Source organism: Bufo gargarizans, chromosome 1 (assembly GCF_014858855.1).
Source record: "Bufo gargarizans isolate SCDJY-AF-19 chromosome 1, ASM1485885v1, whole genome shotgun sequence".
NCBI lineage: Eukaryota > Metazoa > Chordata > Amphibia > Anura > Bufonidae > Bufo > Bufo gargarizans.
This window is the reverse complement of record NC_058080.1, coordinates 241,847,809-241,866,672: the sequence shown is the minus strand read 5'-3', so window position 1 is coordinate 241,866,672 and position 18,864 is coordinate 241,847,809. Positions and strand designations below refer to the sequence as shown.

Below are 18,864 nucleotides of genomic sequence, written 5' to 3'. Positions count from 1 at the left end.
CCTCCAGCCACATCATCACAAGTTCTTTTCTGTCAGGTGAATGCTTAATTTTTGGGTCCTCAACTCCAGTGGCCTACAGTAAAATTTTTATCCAGTGACCGCCTTATTTACGTCCATCCACATCTTCACAAGTTCTTTTCTGTCAGGTGAATGCTTAATGTTTGGGGCCTGTACTCCCGTGACCCAAAATAAAAAATTTCTAGGCTCCAGCAGGGCACATTTTGAGAGTTTCCCTTTAAGACGCATAAAAATTGCATTTTTGCCAATGATCCCCCTTTGGTATGTCACTGTCTATGTTGTGGGACTATTTGTGCACTTCTAGTAAGTATTTGGTGGCTACAAATATGACTTGAAGGTTTTTCAGGTTCGCCTGCCATTAATGTCAATGGGACCCGCCGCAAACGTGCGGTTTGCGAACATTTGATTGTGGACGTACATTCTCAAAACGTCCCGGACGATATTCGCCCATCAATAGTGAAGTTGACATTGAGAAGTGTTGATGAAGTCTAGAAGGGAATATAATTCTGATTTTCTTTTGAGGTTTATTCTCCTGTCACTATGAATGACAAGAAGATGATGTTATTTAATGTCCACGTGCTATCATTCAGGGATATTCTTTGGTTTGTGATAACAGCAGCAAAATGAACTTGAGCTAAAAGTGTTAATATTTTATTTTTATAAAGTAACAAAATCCAGAGTGAATGAACAAAAGAAATATACAAACCGGATTCCAAAAAAGTTGGGACACTATACAAGTCGTGAATAAAAACTGAATGCAATGATGTGGAGGTGCCAACTTCTAATATTTTATTCAGAATAGAACATAAATCACGGAACAAAAGTTTAAACTGAGAAAATGTACCATTTTAAGGGAAAAATATGTTGAATCAGAATTTCATGGTGTCAACAAATCCCCAAAAAGTTGGGACAAGGCCATTTTCACCACTGTGTGGCATCTCCCCTTCTTCTTACAACACTCAACAGACGTCTGGGGACCGAGGAGACCAGTTTCTCAAGTTTAGAAATAGGAATGCTCTCCCATTCTTGTCTAATACAGGCCTCTAACTGTTCAATCGTCTTGGGCCTTCTTTGTTGCACCTTCCTCTTTATGATGCGCCAAATGTTCTCTTTAGGTGAAAGATCTGGACTGCAGACTGGCCATTTCAGTACCCGGATCCTTCTCCTACGCAGCCATGATGTTGTGATTGATGCAGAATGTGATCTGGCATTAGCTTGTTGAAAAATGCAGGGTCTTCCCTGAAAGAGATGACGTCTGGATGGGAGCATATGTTGTTCTAGAACCTGAATATATCTTTCTGCATTGATGGTGCCTTTCCAGACATGCAAGCTGCCCATGCCACACGCACTCATGCAACCCCATACCATCAGAGATGCAGGCTTCTGAACTGAGCGTTGATAACAACTTGGGTTCTCCTTGTCCTCTTTGGTCCGGAATGACATGGCGTCCCAGATTTCCAAAATGAACTTCGAATCGTGACTCGTCTGACCACAGAACAGTCTTCCATTTTCCCACATGCCATTTTAAATGATCCCTGGCCCAGTGAAAACGCCTGAGCTTGTGGATCTTGCTTAGAAATGGCTTCTTCTTTGCACTGTAGAGTTTCAGCTGGCAACGGTGGATGGCACGGTGGATTGTGTTCACTGACAATGGTTTCTGGAAGTAATCCTGAGCCCATTCTGTGATTTCCTTTACAGTAGCATTCCTGTTTGTGGTGCAGTGTCGTTTAAGGGCCCGGAGATCACGGGCATCCAGTATGGTTTTACAGCCTTGACCCTTACGCACAGAGATTGTTCCAGATTCTCTGAATCTTCGGATGATGTTATGCACAGTTGATGATGATAGATGCAAAGTCTTTGCAATTTTTCGCTGGGTAACACCTTTCTGATATTGCTCCACTATCTTTCTGCGCAACATTGTGGGAATTGGTGATCCTCTATCCATCTTGGCTTCTGAGAGACACTGCCACTTTGAGAAGCTCTTTTTATACCCAATCATGTTGCCAATTGACCTAATTAGTGTTAATTGGTCTTCGAGCTCTTCGTTATGCTCAAATTTACTTTTTCCAGCCTCTTATTGCTACTTGTCCCAACTTTTTTGGGATTTGTTGACACCGTGAAAATTTGAATCAACTTATTTTTCCTTTAAAATGATACATTTACTCGGATTAAACGTTTGATCTGTCATCTATGTTCTATTACAAATAAAATATTGACATTTGCCATTTCCACATCATTGCATTCAGTTTTTATTCACAATTTGTTTAGTGTCCCAACTTTTTTGGAATCCGGTTTGTATATCAATCGGATCAATATTTGGTGTGACCACCCTTTTCCTCCAAAACTGCATGAATTCTTCTAGGTAGACTTGTACACAGTTTTAAACAAACTTGGCAGGGAAGTAATTCAAAACATCATGGAGAACTAACCACAGATTAGGATGTGGATGTAGGCTTGCTCAAATCCTATTCCCAGTCCTTTTGTATTTCCAAAATCTATGATATTGAGATCAGGTCTCTGTGGAGGCAATATCGCCACCAGGACTCCATGTTCTTCTTTACTCTGAAGATAGTTCTTAAAGGGCGTGTCTGTCATATAAATTGCAGCCTGTCCTATTATTTGTATACCCTGTGTTCCACTGTTTACTATGTTTGATATGTAATAGAGGTTGGTTTTAAGTTATGCATCTATCTATGTAGAATGAATATATTATTATAGGTGAATGAGTGCACTGAGCATGCTCAGACACCCTGAGTCAGACTTTGTAGAAAGGAGGGAGTGGAGCTGACAGGATGTAGGGCTGTGAGGAACTGTTATGGAGAGGGATGAGAGGAGAGTCTGAAAAGATTGTAGAGAGACCCTTGAGAAGAGAGTCTTCAAGGGGAGCTGCATCTAGAGAGAGATGAGAAGACTGAGGCCAGGGTTAGAGACAATACAGCTACAGGAGAGTGGCTGAGACTGTTGTCATTGAGAGGTAGCAGTCGGAGATTGGGGGGAGACCGGTGTCAGTGGTCTGTGGAGATGTACCCAGACTGATATTGTGTCACTGTACAACCCAGACCTATACATTTCATTACTGAAATAAGTTGTGTAAAATCTGCCACCTGCCTGGTTCCTGTGCTTGTATACTACTCTGCTTGTGTCAGCAGATTTGTGCCTAGAAAACTGGCTGATCTGTTGCTTTTGTGTTTGGCAGCTGAAGGCATCTTTTTTGGTCCCATGTTCATATGGCCGGGGGCCTTCTTCGGGCTGTTCTCGGAACTGCCTGTTCCCGGTGACCGCATTTGATTTCAGACCGGCTCCCGGCACAGGCACAGGTAAGGGCTTACCTGTGCGTCACCGGACAGGGTGAGTCTACCTTACTAAAGATGGCAGCCCGCATGTGTTCGCTGGCGAACACTGCGAACTGACCATCACTGTTTATGAGGTTATTCATTATTTATGAAGCAATAACTTCGGCTCATCGGAGCTAATACATTCTAATACTGTGCGGAGCTCCTGCTCCATACAGTATTAGAATGAAGTTTTATGCAAATCGACATCGGATGTTTCATCCAAAGTCGATTCGCTCATCCCTAAACACAATGCCTTATACTGTATATGGTATTTATTTTGTATTGTGAATTGTGTTCTTTTCTCAAGTGTTTTCATCCTTCCAGTTCTGTAATTTAATATACACAGTACTTTGGGTGCAGTGACAGTCCGTCTGAGTGAACAGCAGCAATATTACTTGCAGAGATGTAGGATCTATATTAGATGATAGATGATTCTACTTTGATATTTTTTCTTCTGCTTTGCCCTAGAAATAGCTATAAAAACAAGCATAGAGTAGGCAATCTTGAACGCGGTCCATTTTTGAAGTGTTTGCAGACTACTGACTTATTGAGTTTCATATGAGTATGTAAATTTCTGTTCCATTCGGTCTTATAAGGTAAGACAGTACAGACCATTATCATTGCATGGGCTCTCATGTCATACTTCTCTTACTTGGTATATATACCAGAGCATTGCTATATTAACTGTTAAGCATATGCCTTCTTGTTCCCCTGCATGCTAACATACCGTATGTGCTCTTTTGAAATTATCCATCTTTCTTGCACTGTGCCATTTTTGCCCTGTAGCACTGGCTGACATTTCATAGAGAGTGAGCCAGCATAGGGGCGTAAAATATATAATTATAGGAAGCGCCTGCTTGTGATTTTCCCATTTCATACTCTTCATGAGGCAGGCAGGGGTGTTTGATCTGGAATTATAAGTTTCATTCTTCACTGACCTGTGATTAAAAAAAATTGCCGTTTTAGTAAACAAACAGGCTTCCGCATAATTCAAGCCCTGCATTAAGTAGTATATAGCCAGGACCAGCTGGGTATTTTTTATTTTTTTACTATGAAATAAATGAAACAACAAAATCCTAGTGGGTAAGTAAGCCAGGAGAAGCGCAGCAGCTCAGTCCTTTCCAAGCAACGTCAAGAAGTAGGCAATGTCTAATTTATATTGACGGCTTCATGTTGAATTAAGGAAAGGATGAAAGCAGCACTTAATATTTGCATAATATGAGCCATCCTAATGTACTTTAACATTTTTCAAATTGACTTTAGTGCTGATCTGTTCGCAACACTCAGGAGGATAAAACGTATTGCAATGACTAAGACACAAAGAGGTTTCACTAATGCAACTGATATGTATGCAGAAGTTTGACTCACAACGCTTGTCTCGTTGGCTTTGATGCCAATTCGCATCGCAAAGGTTCCCGTCAGCACTGAAATATTCATAAAAAGGTACACATATACTGTGACCTTACAATACAGGTGCAAATGTAGAATCGGAATATGGACACTTTGCAGGCAGGATTGCCGTTGAGGTCACTGGAAACATGGTGAGCCTATTACATCACGTGCGCATTCGAATTTCAGAACAGTGGTTCAGATTATATAGTCAGCCACTTTTAATTTTTATCTGCGCATGCAGTAGAGAAAATAAAATCTCAATTTTTTGTGCTTTATAGTCTGAATGCTAATGCATGGGTAGAAACAGGGGCTTAAAGGGATTCGGTCACCGGGATTATCCCTATAGAGCCAATGACATGTTATTGGAGGTCTTCTACAGCATGTCAGAAATATACCAGTGTGTAAATGATGACTGCTGTAGTTTTGAAGAAAAAACGATTTTCTATGTATGCAAATGAACTGTGGAAATAGCCCAAGTGGCGGTCCTACCAGTCAGTGGAGCCCAGCCGTGCCCATTATGTGCAAGCCCAGCACCTCTCCTCATCCTCAAGTCCCTCCTAGCTTCTCTGATGTCATTCTGATGCTGCACTGTAATCTCGCGCCAGTGCTCAGGTGACAAGTTAAAGCGCTTGAGTGGTGTCCCATCCATGTGCTGGCATCAGCATCATGGAAAGAACTGCACATGCACCCTTTAGATTACAGTGCAGCATTAGAATGACGTCGGAGGAGCTAGGAGGGGACTGCGCAAATCCTTGGGGATAGTAATGCACTTCATTTAAATGGAAGACACAGACTTGTAATGTGGTAACGATAAATTCTGGGGCATGTCTCTAAAAGGGATTTTTAACAATTAACTACAAATACGCGGCAATAAACAAGCCATAGCAACAATGAAATTCTAAAGCATAATACTGCATATGAATTCTTTTTAGATATCTGAATTATTAAAAATCAGCCCCTTCCAGACCACCCACCGTAAATTTATGTCAAAAGCCAGGTATTTAAATATGGTGCCCACTTGAGCGCACAGAGGGCGCCATAGTCACCAGATGCCTGCTGTTTTAAACAATATGGCCGATCACAGGTATATAACCCCATGGCAACTGAGAGCCGAAAACTCGGGCGAGCAGCACTTCCGCGGCTGGATTGGCTTCCCCTAGTGGTGATTGGGCGAGCTGTTCATTCCCTGCGGCAGCCTCTGTCCCTTTGAAGGATATGAGGCTGCTGCAGCTATGTTCCTATGGGGACCCTGCTTGATGATCACATAATAAACAAAAAGTCAGAAAACGCCCATACTATTAAAAAAAAATTTTGGGTCACTTCACCTCCCCCCAAATTTTTTTAGAAAAAGTGATCAAAGAGATGTAAACACCCCACAAAATGAGCCCTTACATAGATCCGTAGACATAAAAATAAAAAAAGTTCTGAGGGTCAGAATATGGCAATGAACAGGTCAGTTTTGCCTTATAGGTAACATTATAAAAACAAAACCCATAAAACTGTGGCAGAATTGTTTTTTTACTATTTTTTTCCACTACATTGTCTGCAACAGTAAATGGTGTCATTAAGAAAGTACAACTTGCCCTGCAAAAAACAAACCCCCATACAGCAATGTGAATGCAAAAAATTAAATAAAGTTATGGCTCTGTGAAGACTAAGAGTTCAAAAATGCTAAATTGCCCACTCCTGAAGGGGTTAAGGGGGAATTTATTATTGTAGATGTATCTGAGATTCGTTTTTGTGCTCACCAAAGTTATGAAAATGGTACACAGTAATAATTAACTTGGCTCAAGTGCAATGTGGTTGCACCTAGTTTGGTCAAAGTGTGCCTGGGAGAGGCCTGGCATGGAGTTGTGACTTTTTTGAGACTTTTTAGCATGTCACAATTCATAAATGTGGTACAAAAACAAAAGTGATCTAATCTGAACAAATCTTCTCTACAAATCTGCAGGTGGTGCTGAAAGGCACAGTGCTAAAAAAATGCTAAAATGTTATGCAAGTAATCCCAAAAAGTCCCAACGCCCCTACTTGTGACTTTTTGAAGCCAGAATTTCAGCGTGCAGGGCTTGAGCATTTTCCCCATAAGTGTGTGTATTTCACTATAATGTCTGGTGAAGAACTAGCAGGTGTCTTCATTCTGAGGCCAAGTCATTAATAAGACAGGAATCCTTCATTGAATAATTATTCTATCAACTCTTAATGTTCTCTTTTTCCAAACAGAATGTTGTGCCATCAGGGTGCCATTCCTAAACTGTTATAAATATGTTTTTTATGATTTTAATGGATTATTTGCGTCATTAATCTATAGGGGTTGATTTTAGTAGCAGCTTTAGAACCAGCAAAACTAAAAACAAAAGCATGTGAAATTGACTATTTTAGGTGACTTCCATTATTGTATTAATCAAAGAATATTTAGCCTGCAGTATTTCCTCTCTTTTTAAAGGGACTTCAGGAAATTCACTGATAAAACAGACAACTTAATGTAATAACTTTCACTTAGCACTTTTAATCCATATGCAAATGAGCGATTATGTGCACCGAGGGTCAAGCTACATTGTGCACTCTTACTCCTCATGCTTCGTTTGCCAGCCCCTCCCTTTCCTTCTTCATTGACATGACCAGGCAAGATGACTTTGCAGCCAACTGACCCTGTCAATCAAGAAGGAGAGGGATGGGCTGGCAGAAGAAGCAGGATTAGCATTGGTACACAGAGTGATCACCTCCCCCTCAGTGCTCTCATTTGCAGATTTGCATATGGATTCAAATATTTTTTCTCCAGAATGAAGCAGTGGATTAGAAAGGGAGCCTTACATTCAGTTGAAGAAAAAAGATGAACCTTTGGATGGCGCTGTCAGCAGGAGTCAGAAGCAGGTAGGTATTGATAACACAATACTTTTTTATTTTCAGTCAACGCGTTTCAGGGGCGGAGAGCCCCCTTCATCAGGACAGTATACAACATAATTTTATGTTGTATACTGTCCTGATGAAGGGGGCTCTCCGCCCCTGAAACGCGTTGACTGAAAATAAAAAAGTATTGTGTTATCAATACCTACCTGCTTCTGACTCCTGCTGACAGCGCCATCCAAAGGTTCATCTTTTTTCTTTTTCTGCAACGTACTTCTCCCCGACGAATGCTTCCAAAGCACGGGGCTGGAACCTAGGCAGCAGCGCAGGCACCCCGCACGCTGATCGGGAAAATCAGCACAAGCTTCATATAGGTGTTGTGACTCCTCACAACATCTTCTGGTAAGAGTTTTTACTTTACCTCTTGTATCTATTATTAGACTACACCACACATGAGGCGCTGCCTCCTATCTCTCTTTTATCTTTACATTCAGTTGAGGTAGCCGTACAAGGTATTGTGACTGGTTTAACAGTGAATTTTCTGGTGACAGACATCCTTTAAACACAGTAATGATATCAATATTTGAGAGAAAATCCAGTGAAAAATAATTTCTTAATAAGCCATATGTACATATCAGAAGAACACAGAGAACCACCAAATAACTTTCAGCACGAAGCTGTAGATCAGGAGCAGAATATGAAGCAAAAATCACCAATCTTCTACTGCTGCTGACATTTTAACATTTTCTGGTCCCCACTGGTCTATACTTCCTGGTCCCTATTGACAATGACAAACCTTAAATATCTTCTGTGTGTTGAGAAGGACCAAGAAGTATAGACTAGCATGGGACCCACCCAGAAAGCATTGGAACCCTGATCAACTAAAATACGAGTGTGTTCCTTCATCATCTTCTGCATTGGCTACTGCAACATCCTCCTCTGTGGCCTCCTATCTAACACTCTTGCACCTCTCAAATCCATCCTCAACTCTGGCAGTCTAGATTAATCCACTTCCCCCCTCAATTATCTTCCATACCTTCCTTCTGCCAATCCCTTCACTGGCTCCCCATTTTCAAGTTCAGCTCCAAAATACAATAACATATGAGGCCATCCAAAATCTGGCAGCACCTTACAATTCTGACCTAGTTTCCCAGTACTTCCCCACACATAATTTCTGATCCTCACAAGATCTCCTACTTTGTTTTTGTCTTGTCTACTCATCACACAATCGTTTGCACATCAGACTCTCCACGACCATCCAAACTTTCAAAAGCAACCGGAAGACTCACCTTTTTGGGAAAACCTACAACCTACAATAGCCCTACTGCCTACTGTCTTCTCCTCTGTACCAGTTTGTCAGTACATTCATGCCTATTGTACTTTTTGTTTTGCATTATGTACAGTATGTATACCCATTTATATGTACAGAGCCCTGGGATATATGGCGCTTAGAATAAATAATAACAAGCAGAGTTTAGGTATGCATTGTTTTATTTTTTAACTTATTTAGCCCATTGTCTATGACTTTTTATCTGCAATTCATTTAACCTTTTCCCTTCCAAGGACATGTATTTAGTCCTTGCAGGGTGGGACTTCAGTAGCCAAGGACATATCTCATACATCATTGTTACTGATGGCTGGATCTCAGGCTATAAAACAGATATACGTAGATATTAGCCAGAGTTGTTTTAAAGCTTACAGTCTAAGGTTTAAAACAAGACTGAGGTGGTGTGGTGCTGGTGAGTTGCAGCTGTTAAAAACAGGCCCCAGTGTGAGCTGCATATACCTGTATCTCTCACTCCCAAGCAAATTGTTAAAGACTGTATCTCTCAATGTAGAGCAGGTAGCACCATGATCCTGGTCTTGTTTTAAAACTTTACAACAAGACCTGGCTCACATCTCTATCTGCTGCACAAAGTGAGACAATCCAGGTTAAAGCAACTGTCTTCCCCTTTCAGGCAGTTGTGATTTTAGCCAGCCTGGAGGAGGAAAGGGGTGTCCAATGTGGAACCTGCTGAGGTTCAGGTGCTATGTCCATAATATGGGAGCAATACAGCCCCCGTAATATACTCATCTAAAATTAATTTTAGTTAATGCATTATGTTAGGTTTACAAATTTATCATTGTTAATATGTTTGTATAGAGGGAAGGAAAATTTGATATTATATAATTCCAAATACTGGCATGCGAAAGTTGATTGGTGCATTCCTGCTGTTTTTGAATTTCTATAACACATGCAGAATTGAGTGTAGACATGTGTGGTATGTATGACTCCCTCACATCTTACAGTTTTTTGCAGGCTGTTTAATTTGTATGAACACTCTGCTAGACAACACATTTGTCACCACCAGACATCTGAGAAGCTATGACAGACGTTCTTTAGAACCTCCTGCTTGAGGTTCTTTTGTTTTGCTTTCGTTTTGTCATCTCGTTAGCCTCTCTCAGCTGTCATGTAGTTGCACTGATTGCATCCCTTTAAATCCCTTCCCATACTGCATCACTTTGCAGTTTAGGCCTCTTTCACACTTGCGTTGTCCGGATCCGGTGTGTACTCCACTTGCCGGAATTACACGCCGGATCCGGAAAAACGCAAGTGTACTGAAAGCATTTGAAGACGGATCCGTCTTCAAAATGCTTTCAGTGTTACTATGGCAGCCAGGACGCTATTAAAGTCCTGGTTGCCATAGTAGGAGCAGGGAGCGGGGGAGCAGCATACTTACCATCCGTGCGGCTCCCGGGGCGCTCCAGAATGACGTCAGAGCGCCCCATGCGCATGGATCATGTGATCCATGCGATCACGTCATCCATGCGCTTGGGGCGCCCTGACGTCACTCTGGAGCGCCCCGGGAGCTGCACGGACGGTAAGTATGCTGCTCCCCGCTCCCCACTGCACTTTACCATGGCTGCCAGGACTTTAGTGTCCCGGCAGCCATGGTAACCATTGAGAAAAAGCTAAACGTCGCATCCGGCAATGCTCCGAAACGACGTTTAGCTTAAGGCCGGATCCGGATCAATGCCTTTCAATGGGCATTCATTCCGGATCCGGGCTTGCGGCAAGTGTTCCGGATTTTTGGCCGGAGCAAAAAGCGCAGCATGCTGCGCTATTTGCTGCGGCCAAAAAACGTTCCGTTCCGGAACGGAAGACATCCTGATGCATCCTGAAGGACGGACTGTCCATTTAGAATGCATTAGGAAAATCCTGATCAGTATACTTCCGGCATAGAGCCCCGACGACGGAACTCTATGCCGGAAGAAAAGAACGCAGATGTGAAAGAGCCCTTATACAACTTCCTGGAGTGTGTACATGCTGGATGCTACAACTGATCCTTCTACAGATAAGTCTGTTCATTGATTTGTGTTTTCCTGTTTGCTCAATCCTAGGTGACCCTGACTCCCTCCGTATTAAGTGTAGGGAGCCGGTGGTCCTGTCCCCACACTATTATAGGGTGTTCAGGTGTCATACAGTTGAGGCCCGAGGGCATGCAATTTTCTATCATAGAGATCTTTGCATGGGCTGAGAAGACAGGGAGAGTTTCAGGGCTTAAATAGGGGTCACCCTTTTGTTCCTTAGTTTCGGATCAAGCCAGTCGGATCCTTATTTGTAACTTCTTGTTTTCTGTTACACCATCCGTGATATTTTAAACTGCCAAAACCGTCTCAAGCATGGATCCGGTTTCACTTTTGACTGAACACATGCAGGGTCTTTCATTGGAGGTAGCAGATCTCCGTAAAACTGTATCTCAGTTTTAGGTGACCGGTTCAGCTTGCGTTCATGGAGTTTGTTCTGAGCCTAAGATCTCGCTCCCGGATACGTTCTCCGGGGGTAGTGAGAATTTTGTTAGTTTTAGAGAGGCTTGCAAACTCCATTTTCGCCTACTTCCCCATTCCTCTGGTGATGAGGAGCAGAGGGCGGGGATCATCATCTCGCTGCTCAGGGATAACGCTCAGTCTTGGGCCTTTTTGCTGCCGGTGGGGGCACGGCCCCTCCGTTCAGTGGATGAATTTTTTTTAGTCCTGGGTCAGATATATGATGATCCTGATCGTATTGCTCTGGCTGAGTCTAGACTACGTCTTTTATGCCAGGGTAAACAGTCCGCAGAGATATACTGTTCAGAATTTCGGAGATGGGCAGCTGATACTGGTTGGAATGATGCTGCACTCCGAAGTCAATTTTGCCATGGTCTTTCAGAGGGATTGAAAGATGCATTTGCCTTTCATGAGAGACCTACAGTGCCATGTCTCGGGCCGTTTGTATTGACAGGTGTCTTAGAGAGAGAGGAGAGATCACTCCTTCCTGTCATACTCAGCCCAAGGACAGTGCGGCGGTCTCATTCAGTGCGCAGGGGTCTCAGTCTCTCTCAATCCCCTCTGAGCAGGAGCCCATGCAGCTGGGTTTGCTTGCCTCTGACAATAGAAGATTCAGCTCTCAGAGGAGGGTTTGTTTCTGTTGTGGAGGTATAAATCATTTGGAAAATGTTTGTCCCTCTAGGAGATTCAGGCAGTTTTTTGAGAGTAATAAAGAAACAAAAAGAAAAAAATCCTCTAAAAACGTTCCATCTGTTACTATTGGCAAGGTTGATGCGGAAATTGAAGGTTTTCCGTTTGCTTGTAGTTCCCGTTTTGTCCTACCTGCCAGGGTGGCGCTAGAGAGCAAGAACATTTTTTGTGAGATTTTTGTAGATAGTGGAGCAGCTGTCAATCTCATTGATAATCAATTTGCTATAACACATGGTTTCCAGGTATGCACTTTGGGAAAGGATATACCTGTTTTTGCTATTGATTCCGTTCCACTTTCTCAGAAATCGTTAAAGGGCATAGTTCACAATATCCGTTTGATTGTGAGTGATACTCATGTTGAGGATGTGCCATGTTTCGTCCTAAGCGGGTTGCCTACTCCTCTAGTGTTGGGGCTACCCTGGCTCACTAAACATAACCCCACCATTGATTGGCAAGCGAGGCAAATAATTGGTTGAAGGGTCTTTTGCAGAGAGAATTGCCTCACGACATCTGTTTCAGAGGTTTCTACTAAGACTGTACCATCTTTTCTCTCTGAATTTTCGGATGTGTTTTCTGAGAGTGGTGTTCAGGAGTTGCCCCCTCATAGGGAGTACGATTGCCCTATTAATCTCATCCCAAGCAGCCTAAATCTCGTTTATACAATCTCACCCAACCTGAAAGGGTTGCTATGCGTGCTTATATCTCTGAGAGTCTGAGAAAGGGACACATACGACCCTCCAAGTCACCTGTTGCCGCTGGTTTTTTCTTTGTTAAGAAAAAAGATGGTTCTTTAAGACCATGTCTGGATTTCAGGGAGCTGAACAGTATCACAATTCGTGACCCTTATCCGCTTCCTCTGATCCCGGATCTGTTTAACCAGATTGTTGGGGCTAAAGTTTTTTCCAAGTTGGATCTAAGAGGGGCATACAACCTGGTCAGGGTCAGAGAAGGAGACAAATGGAAGACGGCCTTCAATACCCCTGAGGGCCATTTTGAGAATTTGGTTATGCCTTTTGGTTTGATGAATGCTCCAGCCGTCTTTTAGCATTTTGTGAACAGCATTTTTAATCATTTAATGGGGAAATTTGTATTAGTGTATCTAGATGACATTTTGATTTTTTCTCCTGATTTCAAAACTCATAAGGACCACCTACGTCAGGTCTTGCTCATCCTGCGGGAGAATAAATTGTACGCAAAACTGGAAAAATGTTTGCGGTTCCAGAAATTCAATTTCTGGGGTTTCTTCTCTCCGCTTCTGGTTTTCGCATGGACCCCGAGAAAGTTCGCGCTGTGCTTGAGTGGGAGCTTCCTGAGAATCAGAAGGCGCTGATGCGTTTTTTGGGTTTTGCCAATTATTACAGGAAGTTTATTTTGAATTATTCCTCTGTTGTTAAACCACTCACTGATATGACTAGAAAAGGGGGTAGATTTTTCCTCCTGGTCGGTAGAGGCGCGTAAGGCCTTTTCTAGTATCAAGGAGAGTTTTGCTTCCGCTCCCATCTTGGTACAACCTGATATCTCTCTGCCCTTCATAGTGGAGGTGGACACTTCTGAGGTGGGTGTGGTCTTGTCTCAGGGTCCCTCTCCTGCCAAATGGCGACCGTGTGCCTTTTTCTCGAAGAAACTCTCCTCCGCAGAGAGAAATTACGATGTGGGAGATAGGGAGTTGTTGGCCATCAAGTTAGCTTTTGAGGAATGGCGCCATTGGCTAGAGGGAGCCAGACACCCTATTACCGTGTTTACCGACCATAAGAATCTGGCCTACTTGGAGTCAGCCAAGCGTCTGAACCCGAGACAGGCCAGATGGTCTTTGTTCTTTTCAAGGTTTAATTTTGTTGTCCCGTTCGCCCTGGGGTTAAGAATGTGAAGGCGGATGCCCTGTCACGCTGTTTTCCGGGAGGTGGGAATTTTGAAGACCCGGGTCCCATTTTGGCTGAAGGTGTGGTGGTCTCTGCTCTTTATCCTGAATTGGAGGCAGAGGTTCAGGCAGCCCAGGCAGAGGCCCCTGATCTTTGTCCTCCTGGGAGGTTGTTTGTGCTTCTCGCTTTAAGACACAAGGTTTTTAAGGAGCACCACGATACGGTCCTTGCTGGGCACCCGGGGGGTAGAGCCACAGTGGATCCCATCACTCAGAGATTCTGGTGGCCGGCGCTTCGTAAGTCGGTTGAGGGTTTTGTGGCAGCCTGCGAGACCTGCGCTCGTGCCAAAGTCCCTCATTCACGGCCATCAGGTCCTCTCCTTCCGTTACCCATTCCTTCCCGTCCATGGACTTCATTACCGACCTGCCTCGTTCCTCGGGGAAGACTGTGATTCTGGTGGTGGTGGACCGTTTTAGCAAAATGGTGCATTTCATTCCTTTTCCTGGCTTGCCCAATGCTAAGACGCTGGCGCAGGCATTTATTGATCACATTGTCAAATTGCATGGTATTCCTTCAGACATAGTCTCTGATAGGGGCACACAGTTTGTTTCCAGATTCTGGAAGGCTTTCTGTTCTCGCTTGGGTGTTCGGTTGTCATTCTCTTCTGCTTTCCACCCGCAGTCGAATGGCCAGACGGAGCGCGTCAATCAGAATCTGGAGACATATCTGCGCTGTTTTGTGGCGGAGAATCAGGAGGATTGGTGTTCTTTTTTGTCCCTTGCTGAGTTTGCTTTAAATAACCGTTGTCAGGAGTCCTCTGATAAGTCACCATTTTTTGGTGCATATGGGTTTCATCCGCAGTTTGGGACATTCTCTGGAGAGGGGTCTTCTGGTTTACCTGATGAGGACAGATTCTCCTCGTCTTTGTCATCTATTTGGCAAAAGATTCAGGATAATCTAAAGAGCATGAGTGAGAGATATAAGCGTGTGGCGGATAAGAGACGTGTGGCGGATAAGAATATCAAATAGAAGGTTCCCTCCTGGAAGTTGGGTCCTAAGTTTATTGGGCCTTACAAAATCCTGTTGCCTACCGTCTTGATCTTCCTCAGGCTTGGAAGATCCATAATGTTTTTCATAAGTCCTTATTAAAATCTTATGTCCAACCCATTGTACCCTCATCTTTGCCTCCTCCTCCGATTGTGGTTGATTGTAATCTTAAATTTCAGGTCTCTAGGATTGTGGATTCTCGTGTTGTCCGCGGTTCTCTCCAGTACCTCGTTCATTGGGAGGGTTATGGTCCTGAGGAGAGGATGTGGGTCCCAGTGACGTACATTAAGGCCACTCGTCTCATCAGGGCTTTCCATAGGTCCCATCCTGAGAAGGTGGGCTCTGAGTGTCCGGAGTCCACTCATAGAAGGAGGGGTACTGTCACCACCAGACATCTGAGAAGTTCTGACAGACGTTCTTCAGAACCGCCTGCTTGAGATTCTTTTGTTTTTCTGACAAATTTTGGGAAGATGGTGAAGGAGTACATAGCAGACCGTGTCAGTGTCCACAATGATCCGTCAGTGCCTTACATCTACTGGGTATCCAAGCTGTACACGTGGCACGAACTGGCGCTCTACACCTTGCATGTGCTGTCTTGCCCTGCCACCAGCGTTTTGTCTGAACGGGTATTTAGTGCTGCTGGTGGCATTATATCAGATAAGCATATCTGCCTGGCAACTGAAAATGCCGACATTTTGACTCTTATAAAATGAACAAGGCCTGGATTGACCATGAATTATCGACTCCACCAGAGGAAAGCTGATAAACATAAAGGCACTTTAAATGTGTTGTTTATAATGTACTAAATACACTGTATTCCCATGCACCCCTTCCACCCTAAACTAGGGTAGATGGTTGAATTTTCCCTTTCTCATCCTCCTTCTCCTCTTCCAGCATATCGACACAATGCTTATTTGTCGCATATAATGCCCTTGCATATATGCCCTTCGCATATAATGTTTTACAGGGTCAGCACACCAGCAGGCCCTCACCTACAATGTTTTACAGGGTCAGCACACCAGCAGGCCCTCACACATAATTTTTGAGCTCACCAGCAGGCTCTCGCATATAATGTTTTACATTCTCCCATTGACTTCCATTATACTCGGGCGCTCGGTAGAGCACCAAGCATCCCGATGTGTTCGGCCCAAGCACTTTGGTGCTTGATCAACACTAGTGATGATCTGGCAGTTCTCATCGAGGAAACTGAGTCTTTCAACATGTTTAGCAATCATCGTTTGCCGATGCCAGATCGTGCTGTGTAATCACGATCTGCTGCCGGCAAACTGTGCTTTAGTATGGGGACGAGCGATGGCATAATACTGCCATACTGAGGAGATCGCTGCATGTAGTAGCAGTGGACTCTTGCGCTAGTGAGCAGGCTATTACCAGGTAGGAATGCTTCCCTCCCGACAATCGCCTGCAGAATCTGTAGGTTATTAGGGCCCTAAGAATAGAAGAGGGGTAGCAAAGTCAAACCTTTGGGACCAGAGAGCCAAGCAGACATTCTATCAATAATTTTTACCTCTGAATTAGGAGGCAGATAAACTATGTATTTACGAGTCTGGCAAGCTTTTATTTTTGTTCAGTAGTTTCGGGAATGTATATTGACAATGGAAAATGGGTAAAAAGTCTTATCGAGCTGTGTTGCCACTAGCTCTGCAATAAATAAGATCTGTTTCAAAGATTTACTTTGAAATCTTAATCATAAAGTTTGATATATTGCTAAATTATTATGATTAAATGGAACTGAAGTAATATGTGACATATACAGTATATTGTAACATAAAGTATACATTAAAATGGTAGATATGCCTTAGCCTGTCCACATTGGACAGTGCAGGTAATATACAGTAGCTGATGTGCAACCATAACTCACTGCTTTGTGTTATTTATTGATTAATCCAAATGCTATTACTTTTCTTACCCTCAGGACCGGGAGCCTACGACCCAGTAAAGAAGCCAGTTGTACAAACCCCATCATCGGTTCCAAGAGAAGAACGCTTCAAAGACTCAAAGGAGATTACTCCAGGGCCTGGATCCTATGAGGTACCAATTAAGTGTCAAATAATATACACCCATTCTTTTATTACATAGATTTTATTGAACTATGTGAAATGACCTTGTTTAATGGAAGTGTGAATGGATAAATTTGTTAGCACAGTTTTTCTTAATATAAATGCTTAAATGAATATAATTACAATAATGAGGATAAAATATAGCAGTCTAATTTAAACATAGTCCAATCATAGTCAAATGCTGCTTCCCTCTGTCTAACCATCTGGAAGCCACCATTGCTACTTAACAGTGATCCCAGCCAATGCAGTGGAACGTTGGCTGTATATAAAATGGCATGAGCACATGTCGTATACAACTTTATACAAGTGCAATCTTATACTACTATTGTGCCCTGTCTAGACAATTATTATATAGTGGTTATTTGTGAGATGCTCTGCAGAACAGTATTACATCTCACAAGGTAATAAACGCTCTTTGTAATCTGTCATATTGTGTGGGGTATCAGACTCAGGAATCTGCTGCAGAGCATTTCAGAAGGTGTTGATCCCACCTAGCAACTTACTTTTTCTTCAACTGCTTTGATGTGTTATCTTTACACTGTCAGTGTCATGCTCAGTGTGATGTGGGTGCTTCCTCTTCCCTCAAGATGGCCTCTACAAATGTGACAGGGAGCTGTCTGTGCTCCACAATACTTTATGTCTTTTTTGGGAGTTGCTGCAGCCACAGCAATATGGAGATATTTATGCTGTAGTCTGTATTGGTGTACTTTGCAACACATTTATCAAATGTCGCATGTTGTTTGTTAAATTTGGCTCAACTTTATATCTATCACTTTTATCTAGAAATGCTACTCTAGTTTTTTCTTATGCCACCCCCTGCTGGAGTGAGTTTGAAACTTTTTTGTGACTTAAAAAAAAAAGTCAGAGTGATAAATCTGGGGTGAAAGTAGTTAACATAGCCAATGCCAGACTAGGGTTCCATGTGCTCACCACAGAGTATACTCGGTGCCTAACCCCTATTTCATCAAGTCTAATTTTTGAATCAACAAATTAGACTCTAGTGGCAACTAACTGGCTCCAAAGGCAGCCAAATGTTTTTTTTTTCTCCTGAACTTTTGAAGCCCGCTATAGTATTATGAGCCTGGGCCCACTGGATGATCGTCTGGTACTCTGGTTGGCCAGTCCGACTCTGAACATAACTAAACATGCCAACTCTTCCACTTGCTTTTCAAAACTGGAGTCAGTGGTGTAAAAATGCAAAAAAATTGCCCATATTTTTGTGCAAATAAGACAAAAAAGTCACAATACCCTAATTTGCTGCTTTTTAAAACCAGAATTTTGGAATGCAGGGCTTGACAAATTCCACATAAGTCTTGATGCTCCACCCTAAATTTTGACACTGACCAGTGTGAGTACCCTATCTTCTGAAAGCATCTGCGTGTGGTAATTTCACCAGTGGTCTGCAAGACTCAGGACCTGCACTGTGCCAGCCCAGGTGACTGCCCCACCTGAGAGCATGGGCCCTGTAGGAGCAACTGCTATTAGTGCTACGGTGGTAGTTCACAATGATAAATTGAACTAGATATGTATTACTGAAGTGTTTCTGTAAGCATACTTATTAAAATGTAGCTTTCTTTCTTCTCAAAAGAGTCCTCCAATTTCATATTTGTAAAAAAAAAAGAGACCTCCCTTCCTGTGGTGCTCACTGAATTGGGCAATGTTAATATTGTAATGGGGCTCAGGCCCATTTATGCCCTTCCACACCCACATTGCACAGAGAGGCTTTTCCTGCTACAGCTCTCTCACATATGTTATTCAACTGCAGCAGGAAAAGCATTGGCCAGAGGAAGAAAG

At 43.0% G+C, this 18,864-nt stretch overlaps 1 protein-coding gene across 2 annotated transcripts in view; it reads left to right on the top strand.

The window, feature by feature from the left end:
* The window catches only part of STPG2 (sperm tail PG-rich repeat containing 2), a 993,492-nt gene that overhangs the window by 499,911 nt on the left and 474,717 nt on the right, over window positions 1–18,864 (top strand). For both annotated transcript variants that reach the window (XM_044275675.1, XM_044275686.1), the window contains exon 13: window positions 16,926–17,041. In XM_044275675.1, the coding sequence (XP_044131610.1) occupies window positions 16,926–17,041 (116 nt within the window). The remainder of the gene's footprint in view (window positions 1–16,925; window positions 17,042–18,864) is intronic.